At 42.6% G+C, this 23,086-nt stretch overlaps 1 protein-coding gene across 1 annotated transcript; it reads left to right on the top strand.

Annotated features, from left to right (window-relative positions):
• Positions 1-18: 18 nt before the first annotated feature.
• Positions 19-22,900, top strand: LOC123111546 (auxin transport protein BIG). Its single transcript, XM_044532348.1, has 14 exons — positions 19-355; positions 3,383-3,489; positions 3,723-3,888; positions 3,990-10,039; positions 10,180-10,794; positions 10,896-11,076; positions 13,092-13,326; positions 13,434-17,975; positions 18,042-18,264; positions 18,374-18,772; positions 19,289-19,432; positions 19,566-20,591; positions 20,824-21,327; positions 21,929-22,900. Exons 1-14 carry the CDS (start codon positions 139-141, stop codon positions 22,733-22,735), a joined length of 15,216 nt encoding a protein of 5,071 aa, XP_044388283.1. The 5' UTR covers positions 19-138; the 3' UTR covers positions 22,736-22,900.
• The last annotated feature ends 186 nt before the right edge of the window (positions 22,901-23,086 follow it).

Below are 23,086 nucleotides of genomic sequence, written 5' to 3'. Positions count from 1 at the left end.
CTTTCTCCCCCCTCCCTTTCTCTCTCTATAGAGCACACGCACGCAGTGCAAAAACCCTGGCCGTCTCCGGGCGATCGATCCGACCCTGCGCCAGCTCGTCTCTCTAGGGCTCCGCCGCCGATCGGAGATCCCTCAGAGATGGCGGCGGAGATCTCGGCGCTCCTCGACCTCCTGCGCCCCGCCGCCGCCGGCGACCGGGACCCGCCGGCCCGCCGCCTCCGCACCGGCGCGGCCCGCGCGGGCCTCGAGGCGCTCGCGGGGGCCCTCGCCGCCGGCCCGCCGCCCGAGCCCGCCCGCGCCGGCGCGGTCCTCGCTGCCGCCCGCGCCGTCGTCTCCACCGTCCTCTCCTCCTCCGGTGAGCTCCCCCGATTCCCCGAACCCTTGGGCGGCTAGCGTTTCGGCCTTCTCCGAGTCGGCTGCCTGCTTTGCTTCTGTCGAGGGTTTTGGATTTGCTCAGTAGGCTGTGCGATCTCGCAGTGGTGAGCTTCGCGGGTGCGAGATGCGCTGCAGCTGCTCCCAGACTGCATTGGCTTGCGAATTATGATCCTCCGCTTGTTTAGTCCCTTTCCGGGAGCAGGATTCGCCTCGTTAGAGCAATGGTTGGATGACTTAGGGCCACGCTTTGGACTGGTCTGCTCAAATCATAGCGGGTTTTCTCCTGCCGATCGATCTAGAGCTTCCATGTTTCGTCGCTTTACACAGCTGGGAAACTTTCCAGCGGTAGTCTGCTGTTTTGCCTTCTCCTTTTTGCACGATCGTAGGGTACGAGTCTGATTTTTCTGCCTAGCTTAGTTTTGCCTTTTCCTTGTTGCTTGCATCATACTACTTCCTGTTTCATGCATCGAGCCTCACTTGCCTTGTTCTGTTTCAATTACCTTGTTTCTGTGTCATGAGAGGATTGCACGCTTGTTTGGGTTTATGTTTTTGTTTTAGCCTGGGTAGTACTATTTGTGCTGTGAGGTCATGCATGCTTACATCTGTGGGCTACCATGAATTGATTCATATACGAGCTACCATGAATTGATTCATACATGAGCTAATCGCAGATGCATGCATGTGCCAGGCTCGTATACTGACTTCATAGCCTAGTGATGTAGTATCGGATCTGCTTTTCTTATTTGCATTGCTCAGGCGCTTGGCGGGTAAAGGTGCTTCTTAGAGCAAACTGATTCTGATTGACTGAGAGGATGATTGACATTTGGCAGGGCAGCGCAAATAGGCTAGATATTGACTGTTCACTGATTTGGTAGAAATTTATGTTTTGTTATTTTTGGGCCCCATTTATTTTTCAAGCAAGGTATCTGTATTTGACCAAAGATTGGCAAGCTTATGCAAGAATCATCTGTGTCTAGTAACTTGTGGTATAAAGCCCGAATGTCTGTTTCCTAAACAACAGCAACAGCAACAAAGCCTTTTAGTCCCAAACAAGTTGGGTTAGGCTAGAGTTGAAACCCATAAGATCTCGAAACCAACTCATGGTTCTGGCACGTGGATAGCTAACTTCCATGCACCCCTGTCCATGGCTAGTTCTTTGGTGGTGTTCCAATCCTTCAGATCTCTCTTAAAGGACTCGTCCCATGTCAGGTTTGGTTATTAGCATGCTTTAACTGTCCGCTGTGCACTGCCGCTTCTGGAGGCTTGCGATGTATATGTCCAAATCATCTCAGACGATGTTGGACAGGCTTTTCTTCGATCGATGCTACCCCAACTCTCTCACGTATAATCCTCATTCCAAACCTGATCCTTTCTTGTGTGGCCACATATCCATCTCAACATGCGCATCTCTGCCACACCTAACTGTTGGATATGTCGCCTTTTAGTTGGCCAACATTTAGTGCCATACAACATTGCCGGTCAATTGCCGTCCTATAGAACCTGCCTTTTAGCTTTTGTGGCACTCTCTTGTCATAGAGGTCGCCAGAAGCTTGGTGCCACTAAATCCATCCAGCTTTGATTCGATGGCTCACATATTCATTGATATCACCATCCTTCTGCAACATTACCCCAAATATCGAAAGGTGTCTTTCTGAGGTACCACCTGCCCGCCAAGGCTAACCTCCTCATGCCTAGTTGTACTGAAACCGCACCTCCTGTACTCAGTTTTAGTTCTACTAAGCCTAAATTAGCAAATTAGGTTAGTCTTGGTTAACAGTTGTAATTGTCTTGTTGTTACGTCTGTGAACACTACTTCCAATACCAGGTTTCATGTTTTTTGATTTCTTGAGGCTTCCACAAATGTGCAAATATTTGCTACTCCCTCCATCCCTTTATACAGGGCATAACCCCAAATTTCGTTTTTCCATAATTACTCATCCTAATTAGCTGTCCCATGCATGTCGCCATTAATATATTTCTCTCGCATGTTGTGCGTGGCCTCTCCCATCAATTTTCTGCATGCATCAACCAATTGTTAGCAGCCACGTTAAGTCTTAGCAACCGCATGCAGTGAGGAGGCGAGAGGATTAATGCATTAATGAGTTATGCATGCGAGAGTTTAACGGCGGCTAGCCAGCTATTTGTTGTGATCCTGTTGGCCAAAATCTACTCCCTGAAATTACTCCCAACTTCCATGCTTTTGCCTTGGTATGGGAGATTTGAAAATTAGGCCCTCTAAATACGGATGGAGGGAATAACAATTTCAGTCATACTGGACTTCCTATTCATTCATCCATCTCATCTGAAAACTTATGAAATGTGAAGACATCCCTGTAGATCTTAATTTACTTGCTTTTTGATGCACCTTTTTAGACTCTTCTTTGGTTCTGGATCAGCTTGTTGCTGATTTGATGTTTCGTAGTACCTTGTTTACTATATTGTTTTGTTCTTTGTTTGTGGAGTTTACTGTTGTACTTCAAGAGATAGGTGTGTATTATATACTTATTTCTCTCATATGGATGGATTCTGCTTTGATACATTTCATTACCCTTTTGAGCATCTTGGTGCCTGCCTTATGAATTTGATGCTGTCCAGTAAGTTGTGAGTGCTCTTGTAAGTTAGGAGTATGCTGCTGCTTCTGATGTTACTTTGCAATTATTGTTTCTTTACTTGTATTGTATTTGGAATTTACTTTTACTCCGACTAGGTTGTAAGGCGCCGGTTTAGCAGATCTTAGTGTGGCTTCAACTTATTTCTGATGCCAGTAGGGATTCGGGAGTAAATATGATTGTGGTTGTACTAATGTGTCTTGCAGTTCATGCACTGTTGTAATCGAATGTTGCTTTTCATTTACCTGATTTTGATTAATGCATTTTCTCTCTCCAATGTTATTCCTTCTTTTTACCATTCCCTCTGATTTTGCTTAAATATTTGATCGGCTTCTCACTTTGTCTAGCAAATATTTGATCTGCTTCTCACTTTGTTTTCTTTCTAATCTTGTTATCAGTGGAGCAAGTGGAGTCAACAGTTGTGGAGATTGCGGAGAGGTCTTTGGAGTTTTGTCTCTTGTATCTCGAAAAATCATCATATGCATGTGATGACTTTGGCTTACTGGTAAGTTCTTTCGTCTTGATTTTAATTGAAGGGGATGTTTATTCTGGCCACACAAAGTTCACCTTGCTGTGATCTTATTATTGTGAGATGGTGGCAGCATTTTGTATTGTGCAGAGTTGATTCAGTACTTTGTCAAATGTGCAGAGTTCCCTTAACTTGCACTTTCTTGGATTGTGTTATCGCGCATTCTCAGTAGCAACCATTTGTGTTCATTATGTTTCACATCTTTTCAGAATGAAGTTGCCTTTTTCATGGAATCTGTGCTGCTTAGCGGGTCTCCTAGCAAGGTTTACTCGTTGGAGCCCAGCAATATACATGACGTTATCGAGCAGTGGTCATCTGTCCCAGTCGAATCTGAGCGCATGAGCCCACAGGACAAATATTTCTGCTATTTAAAAGGTGAGTTTCAGATCTTGTCTGTGAAAATGCGGTTCAAGGTTCTATACGCTTTTGATGCTTCATTTGCTGATGTTTGTATATTCTTGACGATTGATTACCAGGCTTCAACTGCTCAAATAGTGGAGATGATCTGCAACGGTTTCGTTTGACCTTATCACCAGAGTGTTTACAGCAAAATTATGCTATTCCAGAGACCACTGAATCACTGCATGCTGCATCTCCTAGTGCCATGGTGTCAATAGCACAACATTTTGCAGTTGTGCATCTACACTGCATACCCCGCCTTCTAACATTGATTCAGAAGCTATGTCAATCTCCAGCTTTGGAAGTTATAGAAGATATCAATTTTAACATGAGATTGTCTTTTACCCAAAGAATCTTGAAGTTAGCCCATGGTCTCGCAATGGAATTCCCTTGTGACGTTTCTGATACCATGATGTTATGCTCAGTAGCAAGGTGTGCTAATAGTCTGCCGGTCTTGTTTGGGCTGAAGTTCAAGTTCTCTAACCATGACAGGGTATTTTCTGGAGATGGTGTTGGAATTATGTTGCTGCAAATACTTGAAGAATTCCTACAGCTGATTCAAATTGTCTTCTGCAATAGTGATATTTGTTGTACTGTACAAGTATGCATACTTGCTTCCCTTCTGGGCATATTTAGTACAAAGACATGGAGATATGAAAAATCTGGTTCTTGCTTAGTACCCCCATTAGCTTACTCTCCTCATACGGTGCAATATGTGCTAAAGCTTCTTGAAAGCACCAAAAGATGGACAAGTCGTGTTGACAGGGACAAATCTTGCAAAGATGTTCTAGATTCTTCATGCAATTCCGAGATTGATGGTTTGTCTTGTCGAGCTCGTTCTGTGGTGGTGCCATTGCTGAAGAAATACACATGTGAGGAGTATCTGAAATTTATCTTCCCTTCAGAAGAGCAATGGTTGGATGATTTGGTGCATCTCATCTTTTTCCTCCATGAAGAAGGAGTAAAATCAATGACTGCACCTGAGAAGCCGCAGATAAGTTGCACTAAACAAGCCGGTGTGTCAGAGGTGGAGTCTGTGGCCAGTCACGAGGAAGACGCACTATTTGGGAATCTCTTTGCTGAAGCCCGCTCTACTGGAGTAGCTGATAGTGTTGAACAGCCAACTTCTCTTGGGAGTGTTTCATCAAGCAGCCAGCATGGGCCTATTCAGCTAGCTGCTGATTTGATATGCTTTATGAAAACATGCATCTTCTCTCCTGAATGGTGCAATGCTACATATATGGATGCTTGCAGGAAGTTTCATACGGATCATTTGGAACAATTTATGTCAATACTTAAGTGCCAAGCTTGTCTTCCTGACGAAAGCAGTGCTGAAAACACATCATCTCACCATATGGAGACTAACCTACTGCACATCAACATGGCCTGTTTTGAATTTCTACAAATGTTCCTTGCTTCTGATGAGTCTCCTGCTTCTTTAAGAGAAGACCTTGTGGAGAAAGTGTTTAATGTTGAGAATGGGAAGTACACTTATAACAACTATACACTTGCTCTAGTTGCCCGTGCAATTATCTCTGGGACAAACTCGGCATATATTCTGGGAAGAAAAGTTTTTGTTCAATATGTTGGTTATCTTTTGGAGAAGGCAGATGACAAGTCATCCAGCTCATTGAATTTTAATGAGTTCTGTGAAACTCTGCCTTGTGCCTTTCATCTGGAAATTCTATTGGTGGCGTTTCATTCAACCACTGGGTCAGAAAAGTCTGATTTGGTTGGCATTGTGCTTTCTTCCTTAGAAAAAATGAAACATTATCCACCTGGGAAAAATGCACCTGGACTCACAAGATGGGCTTTAGTCCTTTCAAGACTTCTGCTCGTGCTGCGACATATTTTGTTATATCCGCAGACACGCCCAACATGGTTGTTTATGAGATTAAGATCCAGGATGCGGGATATCCAAGTGAAGGAAGAGCAGCCACGTTCCATGAATGATTGCTTGCCATCCTTTGCAACTGCTATTGTGGAGGGTTTACTCATGGACACTGTCAAGGAGTATGCTACAGCTAGTAGTCTGTTCTCGCAATTGATTGATGTGACTCCTGCTCATGCTGAGTTCTATTTTGATAAGTCCGCTGTTGGAGCTTTAGGCTTGAACTTGGCTGATTTAAGTGCATCCATTTCAGAAATACTTGGTAGTTGGAGGGATATGAAACCCGAACTGGCTGATGATCTCATCGTTGAAAGATATGTATTTCTGATTTGCTGGAGCACTCTTGCTGATATAGGTTATCATGGCAATGATACCCTCCTACAGAATGTTGATCTGTCCAAACCTGATTTTGTAAATGTCAATTTCTTCCTCACATTTGCTCTCAGTGTAAGTGATGATGCTTCGTCTCTTGTGGGTGCCAACCTGCCGTCTGTAGTATTTGGATTCCTGCAGTTGTTGAATTCTGAGATTCTCAATGCTTCAAGCATGCTGGAAACTTGGGATTTTTCCAGGAAAGGAGCATGGCTTTCTTTTATTCTCTCTCTCATCAATATTGGTGTTTGGAGGAACCAAGCAAGTGAAAAAACTGATGTGGACTCATACGGAAAGCAGGTGGTTTTTTATGGAGAGCAATCTGTTCTTGGAAAGAGTTTGGTGACATACATAAGTGAAAATAGTGGACATTGTTTAAATATTTTATCATCTCTTTTGGAGACCTATCTTCGTACTTTCAGGGAAGCATATCTCTCACTTGTTGATAGAGAAAGGCCTTCTAAGGATCATTGTTATCCTTCTTTGCTGCTTAAGCATTCTGCCTTTGACAAATCCAAGCATCATCTCCTTTTTGAGAAAATTGGTTCTGACATGGCAGTGCTGGAACGTATATGTGATCTTCCATCAAGGATAGATGGAGTTGCTACAAAGCTAGGTGAAGTACAGAAAAATTGTTTTCCCTTGAAGTGCCTGTTACATGGATTTCCATCAGATTACGCTTCTAGCAACAGTGCTCTCCTTTCTTGCATTCTCGTAATACATGACATCATACACACCTTTGATGGATACATAAAGATCATGCAACCAGGAGACAGAGATCAAGTTGATGTGAGTGTTATTTCCAAACTACTTGGAATGGTGATGACTGTTAGATCTGATCGAATATTCAAATCCATTTATGGACAATGTGATTCTATATTTATGAGTCTAATCAACTACAGGGATGATCTAGCTGGATACATTGACCTGTTTACCCTGAAGCAGTTAGAAGGGTTCCTGGCTGACATCAACTCAAAAGAAAGCATCGACCATGGGGCGGAAGAAATTCTGGTTTCTACCATTATTGATCTAGTGGAGGACATTCGTTCAAAAACAGATGTATTTAAATTCTTCCTTGGTGATGCAGAAGGTGCGCCTGAAGGAGCAAGCAGTCTCTTTGCTCCCGAGCATGCTGAAATATCAGTCTTTATTGATATGTTGGACAGATGCCAGTCTGAGCAGGTTAATTTAAAAATCCTTCACTTGTTCACGGATATTTTAGGTGCTGGCCTTTGTCCCGCCCTTAAGGTGGAGTTGCAAAATAAATTTGTTGGAATGGAGGTGTCCTCATTTTCATCTTGGTTAGAATTTAGAATTTTGGGTCATCCTTTGAAACCTGAAAGTGACAGTGGTACTACAGTGGGTTCAACAACCCTAAGAGAATCATCAGTGGATTTTCTTATGCGTCTTATCTGCCCTTCATCTGAGACATTGGCCAAAGAACTTCAACATCATCTCTTTGGTGCAATGCTACTGCTACTTGATAGAGCATTTTTGTCATGTGATCTCCAAACTGCCAAAGCATATTTCCATTTTCTTGTCCAGCTGTCGAGTGAGGAATCACATTTCAAACAGCTATTTGATAAGACACTGATGCTGATGGAGACGATGGTTGGTAATGAGGGTTTGCTTCATACTTTGAAGTTTCTGTTTACTTTTGTGGAGTCAGTGTTTGGCGAGGCTGGATTAAATAGGACTGCCCTTAAGAGGCTTTCATCTAAAAATTCTGGCAACGATTGTGGTTCAGGATCTCTCATACCAAAGCAGTTGAAGAATCCAGAGAACCTAGTTCTTCGCACCAATCAAGAAAGTAATTCTGCTGTTGATTGTGATGCTAGTTCTGGCGAGGAAGATGAAGATGATGGAACATCTGATGGGGAATTGGGGAGCATGGATAGAGATGATGAAGAGGATGGAAACAGTGAAAGGGCACTAGCATCCAAAGTGTGCACATTTACATCCAGTGGTAGTAATTTTATGGAACAGCATTGGTACTTCTGCTATACATGTGATTTGACTGTTTCCAAAGGTTGCTGTTCTGTATGTGCCAAGGTGTGCCATCGGGGTCACCGTGTTGTTTATTCCCGCTCAAGCCGTTTCTTCTGTGATTGTGGCGCTGGTGGTGTGAGAGGAAGCAACTGCCAGTGCTTGAAACCTCGGAAATTTACTGGAACATCCAGTGCACCAGCACCTGCCGATTGCAGCTTCCAGCCGTTGTTGCCTTACCACGATGATCTGGAACAGGTTGCAGATAGTGGCTCTGATTTTGAAGATGACATCTCAACTGATGCTGATACTTCCCTCAAGTTATCTGTGCCAAAAGGCTTTAGTGATGGGCTCCCTGTATTTCTGAAAAATCTTGATATTGAAGTTCGAATGCTTGAACTATGCAAGAAGTTGCTTCCAACAATACTCAGCCAGAGAGAGTTGAATCTTTTGAAAGATAGGAAAGTCTTGTTAGGAGGTGATATGCTGGTGTCACAAGCTTCTGATGTATTCCAACTAAAGAAAGCTTTCAAAAGCGGATCACTGGATCTGAAGATAAAGGCTGATTATCCGAATTCAAGGGAACTCAAGTCACATCTTGCTAATGGTTCTCTTACTAAATCATTGCTGACTGCCAGCAGTCGAGGCAAGCTTGCTGTTGGAGAAGGGGATAAAGTAGCTATATTCGATGTGGGACAAATCATTGGACAGCCTACTGCAGCCCCTATTACAGCGGACAAAACAAATGTGAAGCCACTCTCCAGAAACATTGTCCGCTTTGAAATTGTTCATCTGATCTTCAATCCATTACAGGATCATTACCTTGCTGTTGCTGGATTTGGGGATTGCCAAGTACTGACACTAAATAGTCGTGGTGAAGTAACCGATCGCCTTGCCATAGAACTTGCTCTGCAAGGAGCTTACATTCGTCGTGTGGAATGGGTTTCAGGTTCTCAGGTACAGCTCATGGTTGTAACAAACATGTTTGTGAAAATATATGATCTCTCGCAGGATAACATCAGCCCATTGCATTATTTTACTGTGGCTGATGATGTTATTGTTGATGCCACCCTTGTTCCCTCTTCAATGGGCAAATTGGTGCTACTTGTTCTTTCTGAAGGGGGTCTTCTGTATAGGCTCAATATTGTATTGGCAGGCGATGTTGGTGCCAAAACATTGACTGACACAGTCTTGGTTAAAGATGCAGTATCTATGCACAAGGGATTATCATTGTACTTCTCATCAACCTACAGGCTTATATTCGTGTCTCATCAAGATGGCACTACTTTCATGGGGCGCTTAGATTCTGATTCTTCATCAGTTACTGAGCTATCATATGTATGCGAAGAAGATCAAGATGGTAAATCCAAACCAGCTGGGCTTTACCGTTGGAGAGAGCTTATAGCTGGCAGTGGAACTCTTACCTGTCTATCAAAATTTAAATCAAATTCTCCTCTTGCTGTGTCTTTGGGTCCTCATGAGCTGTGTGCACAAAACATGAGATATGGTACTGGTTCAAATTCTCCAGTGGTGGGTGTTGCGGCATATAAGCCTTTATCCAAAGATAAAACACATTGTCTTCTTTTATATGATGATGGAAGCCTTCATATTTACTCGCATACACCTAGTGGAGGTGATAGTTCAGTGAGCCTTACTGCAGAACAAACAAAGAAGTTAGGCAGCAGTATCCTCACCAGTAGAGCTTATGCTGGCACCAAACCAGAGTTTCCTCTTGACTTTTTTGAGAAGACAACTTGCATCACGTCTGATGTCAAATTTAGTAGTGATACAACCAAAAGTGGTGATTCTGAAAGCATCAAGCAGAGACTGACCTCAGATGATGGGTATTTAGAGAACCTGACATCTGCTGGCTTCAAGGTAGGAATTACTGACCTGTTAATCCAAGTGGTGACTACTGTGAATTTTTCACCCATGCTATTGCCCGACTGCTTATATTTTTCTGCTACCCTGTAACAGACGTTTCAGTTACTTATCTGCATTCTATTATTTGGCTGTAGGTATCTATTTCAAATCCAAATCCTGATCTTGTAATGGTTGGTTGTCGAATCCATGTGGGTAACACATCGGCTAGCAATATCCCGTCTGAAATCACGATGTTTCACAGAGTTGTTAAGCTTGATGAAGGCATGCGATCATGGTATGATATTCCATTTACTACTGCAGAATCACTTCTGGCTGATGAAGAATTCACAATTACAGTTGGCCGAACATTCGATGGTTCATCTATGCCTAGGGTAGATTCTATTGAAGTTTATGGTCGAGCTAAAGATGAGTTTGGGTGGAAAGAGAAAATGGATGCTGTACTTGATATGGAAGCCCATGTCATGGGTAGTACTGCCGGTGGGAAATCTGGAGAGAGACCCCAAACGATGCCAACTGCTCCTATGCAGGAGCAGATTTTGGCAGATGCTCTCAGGATCCTCTCACGGATCTATCTGCTTTGCCAAACAAGCTGCTGCACTGACAAGGTTGATGCAGACATGGAACTTGATAATCTAAAATGCAGAGCTTTGTTGGAAACCATATTTCAAAGCGACAGGGAGCCTCTGCTGCATTCTGCTGCATGCCGTGTCCTTCAGGCTGTATTCCCAAAGAAGGAAGTGTACTATCATGTAAGTTTTGATTATCTTTATGCAAAATCCTAATATTACGGGCTTTCGTTCCCTCTTACTCTGCTGTTACTCTTTTGATTTTATTCTTAATCTTTGCACAGGTTAAGGACACTATGCGCCTTTTGGGAGTGATAAAGTCACTTCCAGCAATTACTTCAAGAATAGGAGTTGGAGGATCTGCATCTAGCTGGGTGATAAAAGAATTTATTGCCCAGATCCATACAGTCTCCAAAGTTGCTTTGCACAGGAAATTAAACTTCGCATCTTTTCTTGAGAATCATGGTAGGGATTCTTACTCTGCACTTAATTAATGCAGAGGACTCCTTCCATGTCTGATGTTTGTGAATTCTTATTGCCCCAACTAGTGAAAAAAAAGAAGTTTATTTTCTTATCCATTCCAGTGCGTGACCATTTATTGCTTATAAGGATCAATATAACACATGAAAATTGGCATTGCTATACTTGTCACAAAAGGTTATTTTGGTAATATGATACTTATTTGCTAGTGTATATCAATAAACTTAGATCCTAAGTTGTACAAGGCTGCACCAAAAAAAAACGTCATTCTACTGTTGGGATTAGGTTATGCAACAAATTATAAAATTCTTACCTATTGTATGTTAACGTTCTCAAATAGCCACTGTGTTGTGTTGTGATTGTGATGCTAAAGTGTTTCTCTTCAAAAGCCTGATGCATAAAATAGTTGGTTACTTTTGATGCTAGTAGAAGTGATCTGTCGTGTTTAAAAGAAAGTGAAAGTGATCTGTAGTGTTCCAAAAGTTGATGGCAATAAATCGGAGATCCTTGTGATTAAAAAAAAGTAAAAGTAAATTTTAGTGTTCCAAAAGTTGATGGCAACAAATTGGAGATCCCTGTGATTACTGGGGTTTAAATAGGTAACTTGGTTAAAAAAATTGATGCCATTTTGATGGATTGTTTCTTTAAAGAGCATGCAAAAGCTTTGCACATCTTGTCATCAAGTTGAAAATCACATTCATAATATGAGATCATCCCCTCGAGGCAACAAGCCAAGGGGACGGAAATTCAATTAATATATACAACACACACCAGGGCTAGTCCTCCAGTGCCCAGCCTTGGCCATGAGGGCATGGCCAATGGGTAGCTTCAACCTAGTGCTCCGCAGGTCCATGTAGGCTCGGAGCTTGGTTCGGACTAAAAGCTACAGCCTCGTAGGAGATGGTGTAGCCTGCAGAAGAGCCGGCCTCTTGGGTGTAAAAGCTGAGAGAAAGCAATAAAGAAGAAGGTAGGCTGATGCATGCAAGGAGAGAGGTAGAGAGAGGAGAAAGAAAACAGCATGCATGTGAAGGCAGATGGGTCCCCTACAGAGAGTAGCCTGCGTTGGCTAGAATTTTTCACAAACGGTGGTTCTATTACTTTTTGATTAGATAAATAGCTGAGGCAGCATCAGGGTGATGCCTCCATTGTATATGCCCTCAGGTCCATCATTGGTCATTGCAGCAATAACCTTTTTGTTCCCATTGGCGGTCATATGATCCAGCTGAAACAACATAATTTGTGAAAACACGAAAGGAAAATCTCTCTTACAGTTGGGAGACTGGCTGGTTACTGGCGTCCCGGTGGGTTCCAGGATTTGTTCCTAAACCAGAAAAATATTCCTGTAACTACTATGTTCTTATGGTTGTTATGATATACTTAGGTACGTTACATAAACATTCTTGTGGCATGAAGTTGGCAATTTAGACTCAGACACTATGTATGTGAAGGAAGGGCCAGTTCGCTTCTGCTGTGTTGTGGTTATGGAGTATTTACCAACCAGGGGGGGGGGGGGGGGCAGTTCTAATTAGCTATTTTTTATTGGTTAGTTATACATGTTCAAATGATAGTACTTAAACAGGCAAGGCAATGCCCTTAGTTCTTTTGCTAATTGACCTATTGGCTGCCAGTTAACGTAAAGCGAGGTTGCTGTTCATCTGGTGCAGGATGCACTAAATAATATGAAAGGCACTTTTCTAATGCGACAACACATCTTTCTTTGTGTTGATTCTTCTACCTTCTTCACTTCTGTTCTAAGAATAAGACGTGCTCTGCTAAATGTCACAAAAGAATATTCTTATCGATAATATGAGTAGACATGCCGTTTGAATTATGTGTAGTTGCAATGATGTTTCGGTAGTAACTGTTGCTGATGTTGTCTTTGATTAAAAGTGACAGCCTGGTATTAGGAATGTGAATCATATTTTAATTAAACTATGGCCTGTAAAATTGGCATATTTTATACATTGTGGAGATTAATAGCTTATCTTTGCCTTCTGCAGGTACAGAATTAGTTGACGGTCTAATGCAAGTTTTCTGGGACATTTTGGATTTAGACAGGCCAGATACTCAAATGATAAATAATCTTGTTATACCTTGTGTGGAATTTATTTATAGCTATGCTGAATGCTTGTCTCTGCATACAAATGAGAAGTCTGCTGTTTCAGTGGCACCTGCAGTTGCTCTATTGAAGAAGCTACTATTTGCTCCATATGAAGCTGTTCAGACTTCTAGCAGGTGATCTTTCTGTATTTGCATGTACATTGACATTTCCCACTTTTTGTTTTATTGCTATCAGCTCTTGTAGTCTTCCCGATAGCTTAAATTTTGTTTCTTATTTTCAGTTTGGCTATTTCATCACGATTTCTACAAGTTCCTTTCCCAAAGCAGACAATGATAGCTAATGATGACGGCTCTGATAATCATGCAAAAGCAAGTGCTTCTGCTATGAATCCTGCTAGTGGAAATGCCCAGGTTATGATTGAAGAAGATCCTGCCACATCGTCAGTGCAGTACTGTTGTGATGGTTGTTCCACAGTTCCAATACTTAGGCAAAGGTGGCACTGCAACATATGTCCAGACTTTGACTTGTGTGAAACCTGCTATGAGATACTTGATGCCGATCGTCTACCTGCACCGCATTCAAAAGATCATCCTATGTCAGCAGTAACAATTGAACTTGATACATTTGGAGGTGAGGGCAGTGATATTCATTTCTCTATTGATGAGTTAGCGGATACCAGTGTTCCTCCTCCTGCTGCTGATAGAAGTGTCCAGACCTCACAGTCACCAATTCATGTACTGGATGCAAGTGGATCTGCAGATTTCCCTGGGCCCATGGCAGACCAAAGGACGGTTTCAATTTCTGCATCCAAACGTGCCGTTAACTCCCTACTACTCAGTTGTCTAATTGAAGAGCTCAGAAGCTGGATGGGGACCACAGCTGGCACTCAAGCCATACCTATAATGCAGTTGTTCTATAGACTTTCATCTGCAGTTGGTGGACCTTTCATGGATAGCTCAAAGCCAGAATATTTTGATTTGGAAAAATTTGTCAAGTGGCTCATGGATGAAATCAATATAAGTAAACCGTTTCCTGCCAAAACACGATGTTCTTTTGGAGAAGTATCTATCCTCATTTTCATGTTTTTCACACTCATGTTCCGTAACTGGCATCAGCCTGGGAGTGATGGCTCTCATTCGAAGTCTGGTGGAAGCTCTGATTTGACAGAGAAAGGTCATGTTCAGGTTCCAGTGTCAACGACAGGTCTCTCGTCCTCCAGTGATGACAAGGACAAAAATGAATTTGCTTCTCAGTTAATTCGTGCTTGCTCTGCCCTCAGGCAACAATCATTTCTGAATTATTTAATGGACATACTGCAACAGCTTGTTCATATTTTCAAGTCATCATCCACAAATGGAGAAGGCGGTTCTGGTTCAGGATGTGGATCCCTATTGACAGTGCGGAGAGAGCTACCAGCTGGAAACTTCTCTCCCTTTTTTTCTGATTCATATGCCAAATCTCATCCGACTGATCTATTCATGGACTACAACAAATTGTTGTTGGAGAATACTTTCCGGCTAGTATATAGCATGGTTCGGCCGGAGAAGGAGAAATCGGCTGAAAAGGATAGAAGCTACAAGGTTCCCAACGCTAAGGATCTCAAGTTGGATGGGTACCAGGATGTTCTCTGCAGTTATATTAGCAATCCACATACTACATTTGTTCGTAGATATGCAAGGAGGCTATTCCTTCATTTGTGTGGCAGCAAGACTCACTATTACAGTGTTAGGGATTCGTGGCAATATTCCCATGAAGTCAAGAAACTTCATAAAATCATTAACAAGTCTGGAGGTTTTCGAAATCCTGTGCCGTATGAGAGAAGTGTTAAGCTTATAAAATGTTTGTCTACTCTTTGTGATGTGGCTGCAGCAAGGCCCAGAAATTGGCAGAAGTTCTGCTTGAAGCACATGGATCTTCTTCCTTTTCTGATGGACAACATTTACTATTTCAGTGAAGAGTGTATTATTCAGACTCTCAAGCTTCTGAATTTGGCCTTCCATTCAGGGAAAGATGTCAATCAAACTGTACAAAAAACAGAAAGTGGGGATCTTGGAGGTTCTACAAGAACTGGTTCACAATCTTCAGATTCAAAAAAGAAGCGGAAAGGTGATGATGCTTCGGAAGGCACTTCGGAGAAATCCTGCATGGACATGGATCAGGCTGTGGAAGGGTTCAATGACAAGGAAGGGGATGTGTTGAAGCGTTTTGTTGACACATTCTTGCTAGAATGGAACTCAGGAAGTGTCCGCCATGAGGCCAAATGTGTTTTATTTGGACTATGGTACCATGCAAAGAACCTGTTTAAGGAAACAATGTTGAAAGTTCTACTGCAGAAGGTGCAATATCTTCCCATGTATGGCCAGAACATCATTGAGTACACTGACCTCATGACCTGTTTACTAGGAAAAGCAAATGATTCTAGTGCAAAGCAGAATGAAGCTGAACTTTTGAATAAGTGTTTAACATCTGATGTAATAAGCTGCATTTTTGACACCCTCCATTCGCAGAATGAGCTGTTAGCAAACCATCCAAATTCCCGTATATACAATACGCTGAGTTGCTTAGTGGAGTTTGATGGCTATTATTTGGAGAGTGAGCCTTGTGTGACCTGTAGCTGTCCAGATGTTCCGTATTCAAGAATGAAGCTTGAAAGCCTCAAGTCTGAGACCAAATTTACTGACAACAGGATAATAGTAAAATGTACTGGAAGCTTTACTATACAGTCAGTGACCATGAATGTTTATGATGCACGTAAGTCGAAGTCAGTGAAAGTGCTGAACCTGTATTACAACAACAGGCCTGTAACAGATTTGTCTGAGCTGAAGAATAATTGGTCTTTGTGGAAACGGGCCAAAAGCTGCCATCTTACTTTTAATCAGACTGAATTGAAGGTTGAATTCCCCATCCCAATAACAGCATGCAATTTCATGATTGAGCTCGATTCATTTTATGAAAATCTCCAAGCTTCTTCACTCGAGTCATTGCAGTGCCCACGGTGCAGCAGGTCTGTCACTGATAAGCATGGAATCTGTAGCAACTGCCATGAAAATGCATATCAGTGCAGGCAATGTAGAAATATTAACTATGAAAACCTTGACTCTTTTCTCTGCAACGAGTGTGGATATAGTAAATATGGCCGTTTTGAATTCCATTTCATGGCAAAACCAAGCTTCTCGTTTGATAACATGGAAAACGATGATGATATGAGAAAAGGATTGGCAGCAATTGAGTCAGAGTCAGAAAACGCTCATAGGCGATACCAGCAACTGATGGGATTTAAGAAGCCTCTCATCAAACTTGTATCCAGCATAGGTGAACAGGAGATAGATTCACAACAGAAAGATGCTGTCCAGCAGATGATGGTGTCCTTGCCTGGTCCCACTTGCAAGGTAAATCGCAAGATTGCACTTCTTGGTGTTCTGTATGGTGAAAAATGCAAAGCAGCTTTCGACTCAGTCAGTAAAAGTGTTCAGACGTTACAAGGACTGCGCCGTGTTCTAATGGCATATCTGCACCAGAAAAGTTCTAATGATGCCAATGCATTGCCAGCCTTTTCAATACCAAGGTCTCCAAGTAGTTGCTATGGATGTAGTACTACGTTTGTTACGCAATGCCTAGAGCTATTACAAGTGCTATCCAAACACACGAACTGCAGGAAGCAACTTGTCAGCACTGGCATTTTATCTGAGTTATTTGAAAACAACATTCATCAAGGCCCTAGAACTTCACGCACTCTTGCCAGGGCTGTGCTATCTTCATTCTCTGAAGGTGATGCAGATGCAGTCCAGGAACTGGACAAGTTGATTCAGAAGAAGGTAATGTATTGTCTTGAGCACCATCGCTCCATGGATATTGCACAATCAACACGAGAAGAGTTGCAGCTACTTTCAGAGACATGTGCCCTTGTAGATGAGTTTTGGGAAGCGAGGTTACGTGTTGCCTTTCAGCTTTTGTTCTCTTCTATTAAAGTTGGAGCAAAGCACCCTGCAATTTCAGAGCATATTATTCTTCCTTGTCTGAGAATAATTTCTCAGGCTTGCACACCTCCAAAATCTGATGCTGGGGACAAGGAGTCAGGTGCGGGAAAATCTGGCTTGATGTTGCAATCGAAGAATGATGATACCACAGGTCACTTGGCAACTAATGTATCCTCTTCCAAGGTTCAGTCTGATATATCTGGAAAAAGTCCTGATGGTAGTCGAAGATGTCAGGATATGCCACTGCTGAGCTATGCAGAATGGGAGAGTGGTGCGTCATATCTGGATTTTGTGAGGAGGCAATACAAAGTATCACAGGCAGTGAAAGGAGTACAGAAAGCACGTCATGATTCGCAGAAATCAGATTACCTTGTTCTGAAATATGGACTAAGATGGAAGCGTCGTGCATGTCGGAAGTCATCTAAAAGCGATTTCTCAAAATTTGCCTTGGGCTCCTGGGTTTCAGACTTGATTTTAAGTTCCTGTTCTCAGTCGATAAGATCTGAGATATGCACTCTTATAAGCTTGCTATGCCCGTCAAACTCTTCCAGACAGTTTCAGTTACTGAACTTGCTCATGTCTTTACTTCCTCGGACACTGTCAGCTGGTGAGAGTGCAGCGGAGTACTTTGAGTTACTGGGGACAATGATTGATTCAGAGGCTTCACGTCTGTTCTTAACTGTTCGTGGTTGCTTAGCCACACTGTGTTCCCTGATAACAAAAGAAGTGTACAATGTTGAATCGCAGGAGAGAAGCCTTAGCATTGACATATCACAAGGATTCATTCTTCATAAACTTGTGGAGCTCCTGAATAAATTTCTCGAAATTCCCAATATTAGAGCAAGGTAAATCTCAATATATTCTCATTCGGAACCCCACCATCTTGTATTTACATTTCCTCCATGTTGCAGATTTATGAGTGACAAGTTACTGTCCGAGGTGCTTGAGGCCTTCTTGGTTATTCGTGGGCTAGTTGTGCAGAAGACGAAGTTAATCAATGACTGCAATCGGCTTTTAAAAGACCTTCTTGATAGTTTACTTATAGAGAGTACTGCAAACAAACGCCAATTTATTCGTGCTTGCATCTCTGGATTGCAGAAGCATGTGAAGGAGAAAAAGAGACGGACATCTCTGGTACAAGCACACATTTATTTTTGTTTGGATATTGTGCTTAACTTCATTTCCTGTTTCTATCAACGCTCATAATAAAATGCAACTTAATTGTGATCATGCTCTTTTGCAGTTTATTTTGGAGCAACTCTGTGATTTGATTTGCCCAGTGAAACCAGAGCCTGTTTACCTTTTGATTTTAAACAAGTCACATACTCAAGAAGAGTTCATCAGGGGTTCCATGACAAAGAGTCCATACTCCAGTGTGGAGATTGGCCCACTAATGAGAGATGTGAAAAACAAAATATGTCGGCAACTTGATTTGATTGGACTTATAGAAGATGACTATGGTATGGAATTACTGGTTGCTGGGAATATAATTTCACTTGATCTTAGCATCTCCCAGGTCTATGAGCAAGTGTGGAGAAAGCACCACGGCCAAACTCAGCATTCTTTGTCGAGTGCCAGTACACTCTCTGCTACGTCATCTGTCAGAGATTGCCCGCCAATGACGGTAACCTACAGACTACAGGTACATTATGAGGGTTTAACTTATTTTTTGTTGCCTTAAATTCTTTACCGCGTATGTAACACCTTGCTAGTTGTAGCAGTTTTTTGATATCTTGATGCTTGTTTCCATGCGCTGCTCCTTGGCCATATACAAGTTTGCGTTAACCTTTACCCCTGCATTGAGGCTATGTCGAGCCAAGAGCATTTTCATTACTATGGAAAATGTTTAATCGTGTCCTCTGTGAAGCACCAAATCTCTCTCTTTTAAAAACTGTGAAGCGCCAAACCTTTGAACCGGTATTGTGTGCACATTACAATTGTATACATGCCTAGTGTTCCATCATAGCTTGTATTGGTAAATCATATTGCTGTACATGTATCATGTATTGAGTAATTCAGTAATTTGAGGATAGTCTATTTGGTCTGAAACTAGTTAAGGATTGTGCATGGTTTGATTTTCTGCCTCCTCTTGGATTAATATACATCCCGAGTTATTCACATCATTCGCTGTTGTGTCGATATTTTTTTCCCCGATCAGGGTTTAGATGGTGAAGCAACTGAGCCCATGATTAAAGAGCTAGAAGAAGAAAGGGAGGAATCACAAGATCCTGAAATTGAATTTGCCATATCAGGTGCTGTTAGGGAATGTGGAGGTCTGGAAATTATATTAAGCATGATTCAGGTATGTTCTGTCAATACTTTTGGTTTTCTTGTCCCTCAAGTGCAGTGTCATGAAGTTGAAAAAGTTTACATTTATTCAACTGTTATGCTTCAGTTCTGTTATTTTTATTGAATCCCAGTTTTCTTTTTGCCAGAGCCTACGTGATGACGAGTTAAGATCTAACCAGGATGAGTTGGCTTCAGTTCTTAACCTTCTCAAGTATTGTTGCAAAATCCGTGAAAATAGATGTGCCTTACTACGTCTGGGTGCCCTTGGTTTGCTACTTGAGACAGCCAGGCGCGCGTTCTCAGTAGATGCAATGGAACCTGCCGAGGGTATTCTATTAATTGTAGAAAGCCTTACATTGGAAGCTAATGAGAGTGACATAAGTATCTCGCAAAGTGTATTTACAACTAGTGTTGAGGAGACTGGAGCGTGTGAGCAGGCCAAAAAAATTGTTCTCATGTTTTTGGAGAGGTTATGTCATCCTGTAGGCACCAAAAAATCAAACAAGCAACAAAGGAATGAGGAGATGGTTGCCAGAATCTTGCCTTACCTGACCTATGGAGAGCCAGCAGCTATGGAAGTTCTGGTCGAACATTTTGAGCCCTACCTTAGGGACTGGAGTGAGTTTGACCGGTTGCAGAAGCAGCACGAAGAGAATAAAAAAGATGACAATTTAAGCCAAAAGGCATCAATGCAGAGATCTGCTGTTGAAAACTTTGTTCGAGTGTCGGAATCACTCAAGACGAGTTCATGTGGTGAGAGGCTGAAGGAGATTATTCTAGAGAAGGGCATTACAAAAGCTGCTTTAGGGCATCTGAAGGAAAGATTTGCTTCTGCAGGGCTGGCTAGCTCTAGAACTAGTGCAGAATGGGCAGCTGGATTAAAGCTGCCATCTATTCCATTCATCCTATCAATGCTGAAAGGGCTTGCAAAGGGTCATTTGCCTACACAGAAGTGTGTCGATGAAGAAGGCATTTTACCACTTCTCCATGCTTTAGAAGGGGTGCCTGGTGAAAACGAAATTGGTGCACGAGCAGAAAATCTTTTGGACACCCTAGCGAACAAAGAAAATAATGGTGATGGCTTCCTGTGGGGGAAGATTCAAGAACTGCGGCATGCTACGAGGGATGAGATGCGACGCCGTGCTCTCCAGAAAAGAGAAATACTACTTAAGGTAACCGCTACAGATATAGTTTCATCAGCTGTTATGTTTCAACCGATTGTTTTAACCCTGTTTTTCAAAGATTATTCTGCAAATGCGCAAAATCATGTTGAATCTTGAACTGAAATTATAGGCTATTGATTATTCCTTGTTTTTATTTGTGTAGTTTATGCTTTGTTGTTTGATCTCAATGTCTACATTTGCACCACAAAGTAACATATTTTGCTGCTTTCTTTCTCTCTAGGGGCTAGGAATGCGGCAAGAATTTGGTTCGGATGGAGGTAGACGTATCGTTGTCTCTCAGCCTATAATCGAAGGTTTTGATGATGTGGAAGAAGAGGAAGAAGGGCTGGCCTGTATGGTCTGTAGAGAAGGGTATACTTTAAGACCAACAGACATGTTAGGAGTCTATGCTTTCAGTAAACGGGTGAACCTGGGTGCAACAAGTTCTGGCAGTGGCCGTGGGGATTGTGTATTCACTACTGTTAGCCACTTCAACATCATACACTACCAATGTCATCAGGAAGCCAAACGAGCTGATGCTGCACTGAAGACTCCTAAAAAGGAATGGGATGGGGCAACCCTGAGAAACAACGAGACATTGTGTAATTGTATCTTTCCGCTGAGGGGGCCATCTGTTCCACATGGGCAGTACAACCGATGCGTCGATCAGTATTGGGACCAACTGAATTCTCAAGGACGGGCAGATGGAAGTCGTCTCCGGTTGTTGACATACGACATTGTTCTGGTACGTGGCTGTTGCTATCTTGATCTCCTTTTTAAAACAATATAAGAAATGAATCTAAGGGTTTGTACGATAACAGTTGGGTAGAGCCCTACTGGTTATATTAACAAAAAGCAGCAAGGTTACAAAATTCTGTGCAGAGTCAACAAAACCAAGTAATGAAAACCATCTACAAATAGAATAGGTGATGAACTCCAAAAACAATTCCAAACTGAAGAGAAAATATTCTTTAACAAATGTTGGTTTATTTTACTTGAATGAAAAGTTGAAACATCTAGTGTAATCTACACTCTTTTGTTTTTTATTTTGCCAAACACCCTGTACAGCGTGTAATTTTGTGATCTGATGGCAATATGACACTGAAATCAATGGCCACATGCCTATTGTAAGGATGCAAAATCTGGTGAATATTATTCTTGTCTAGTTAGTCTCCCCTATTGTTACCTAAGGGGAGAGGCAAACACTGGGTTTGGGACTTCAGGGAACGTAAAATTTGGCCTAGCAATTCACTGAATTGTTGTTAACATTTCCGTGGATAGATTTTCTGTTCTTTCACATCTTACAAATGACTAATTGCAGAAAACTGTTGTGTTGTTTTTACTAGATGCTGGCCAGGTTTGCCACAGGCGCTTCCTTCAGCACCGACTGCAAGGGTGGGGGGAAGGAGAGCAATTCACGGTTTCTTCCTTTCATGATCCAGATGGCTTCTCATCTTGTAGATGGAAGTGCCAACCAGCAACGCCATTCGATGGCCAAGGCCATCTCTACTTACCTGTCCAGTTCTCTCTCAACTTCAGAATCTCCCAGTCGGGTTTCAGCTTCTCCCCCTGGAGCTCGGGGTAGTCCAGGGTCTCCGGAGGAAACTGTGCAGTTTATGATGGTCAACTCTCTGCTGTCTGAGTCTTACGAGAGCTGGACACAGCACCGCCCTGCTTTCCTGCAGAGGGGCATCTACCATGCTTACATGCAACACAAGCATGGGCGATCCGCCCTCAAGCTTTCCGCCGAGTCGTCTTCCTCCACGGCCCGGTCAGATGAAGGTTCGTCGGCTGATCCAAACGACGACGGCAAGAGGCTCTTTGCCATTGTCCAGTCGATGCTGGTGTACACTGGGTTGGTCGAGCAGCTGCAGCAATTCTTGAAGAAGGGCAAATCATCTGGGACTAGCAAGTCTAGCCAGAAAGACGAAGCAAGCAGCAAGTGGGAGTCGACGATGAAAGAAAGGCTGAGCAACATGAAGGAGATGGTGGGACTATCAAAGGATCTGCTCTCATGGCTCGACGACATGACCTCGTCTGAAGATTTGCAGGAGGCCTTCGACGTCATGGGGGCGCTGCCAGACGTGTTCTCCAGTGGGTACACGAAATGCGATGATTTTGTCCGGGCAGCCATACAGGCTGGGAGGAGCTGATCAGCCACAACTCCTCTCCACTGTTTGTGTTGATATAAGGCACGACCCTTTTTGTTTTGTATGATGAGATATGCAGCTTATGTGTGTAAACAGTCTAGCACTTGGACATCAGCTGGTTGAACTTGTATAATATTATGTCGTGGAATTGCCGGCCTTCATTCTCAACATGCTTTGCTCCTGCTGTCATCTGTTACGGTTTTTTTTTTCTCTCCCTTTTCGCTTGCGCTGGTTTTCTGCTGCGGCTCGGGATTGTTTCGGATGGGTTCTCTTCAATATACGAGTCTGGCATGTTTAGCTGTTAAGTGGCTGAGTTGAATGAAATTGGCGGCCGGGTTGCACGTATTGAAAGGG

The sequence above is a fragment of the Triticum aestivum genome, chromosome 5B (genome assembly GCF_018294505.1).
Source record: "Triticum aestivum cultivar Chinese Spring chromosome 5B, IWGSC CS RefSeq v2.1, whole genome shotgun sequence".
Lineage (NCBI taxonomy): Eukaryota > Viridiplantae > Streptophyta > Magnoliopsida > Poales > Poaceae > Triticum > Triticum aestivum.
This window is presented reverse-complemented; position numbering and strand designations above follow the sequence as displayed.

What these genes read in the sequence shown, in the direction of transcription:
- LOC123111546 (XM_044532348.1), top strand. Translation starts at nt 139, where the DNA reads ATGGCGGCGGAGATCTCGGCGCTCCTCGACCTCCTGCGCCCCGCCGCC. An exon ending in GTGATGACTTTGGCTTACTG is followed by an intron (nt 3,490 to 3,722) that starts GTAAGTTCTTTC and finishes ACATCTTTTCAG; the next exon opens with AATGAAGTTGCCTTTTTCAT. An exon ending in ATTCCCAATATTAGAGCAAG is followed by an intron (nt 17,976 to 18,041) that starts GTAAATCTCAAT and finishes TCCATGTTGCAG; the next exon opens with ATTTATGAGTGACAAGTTAC.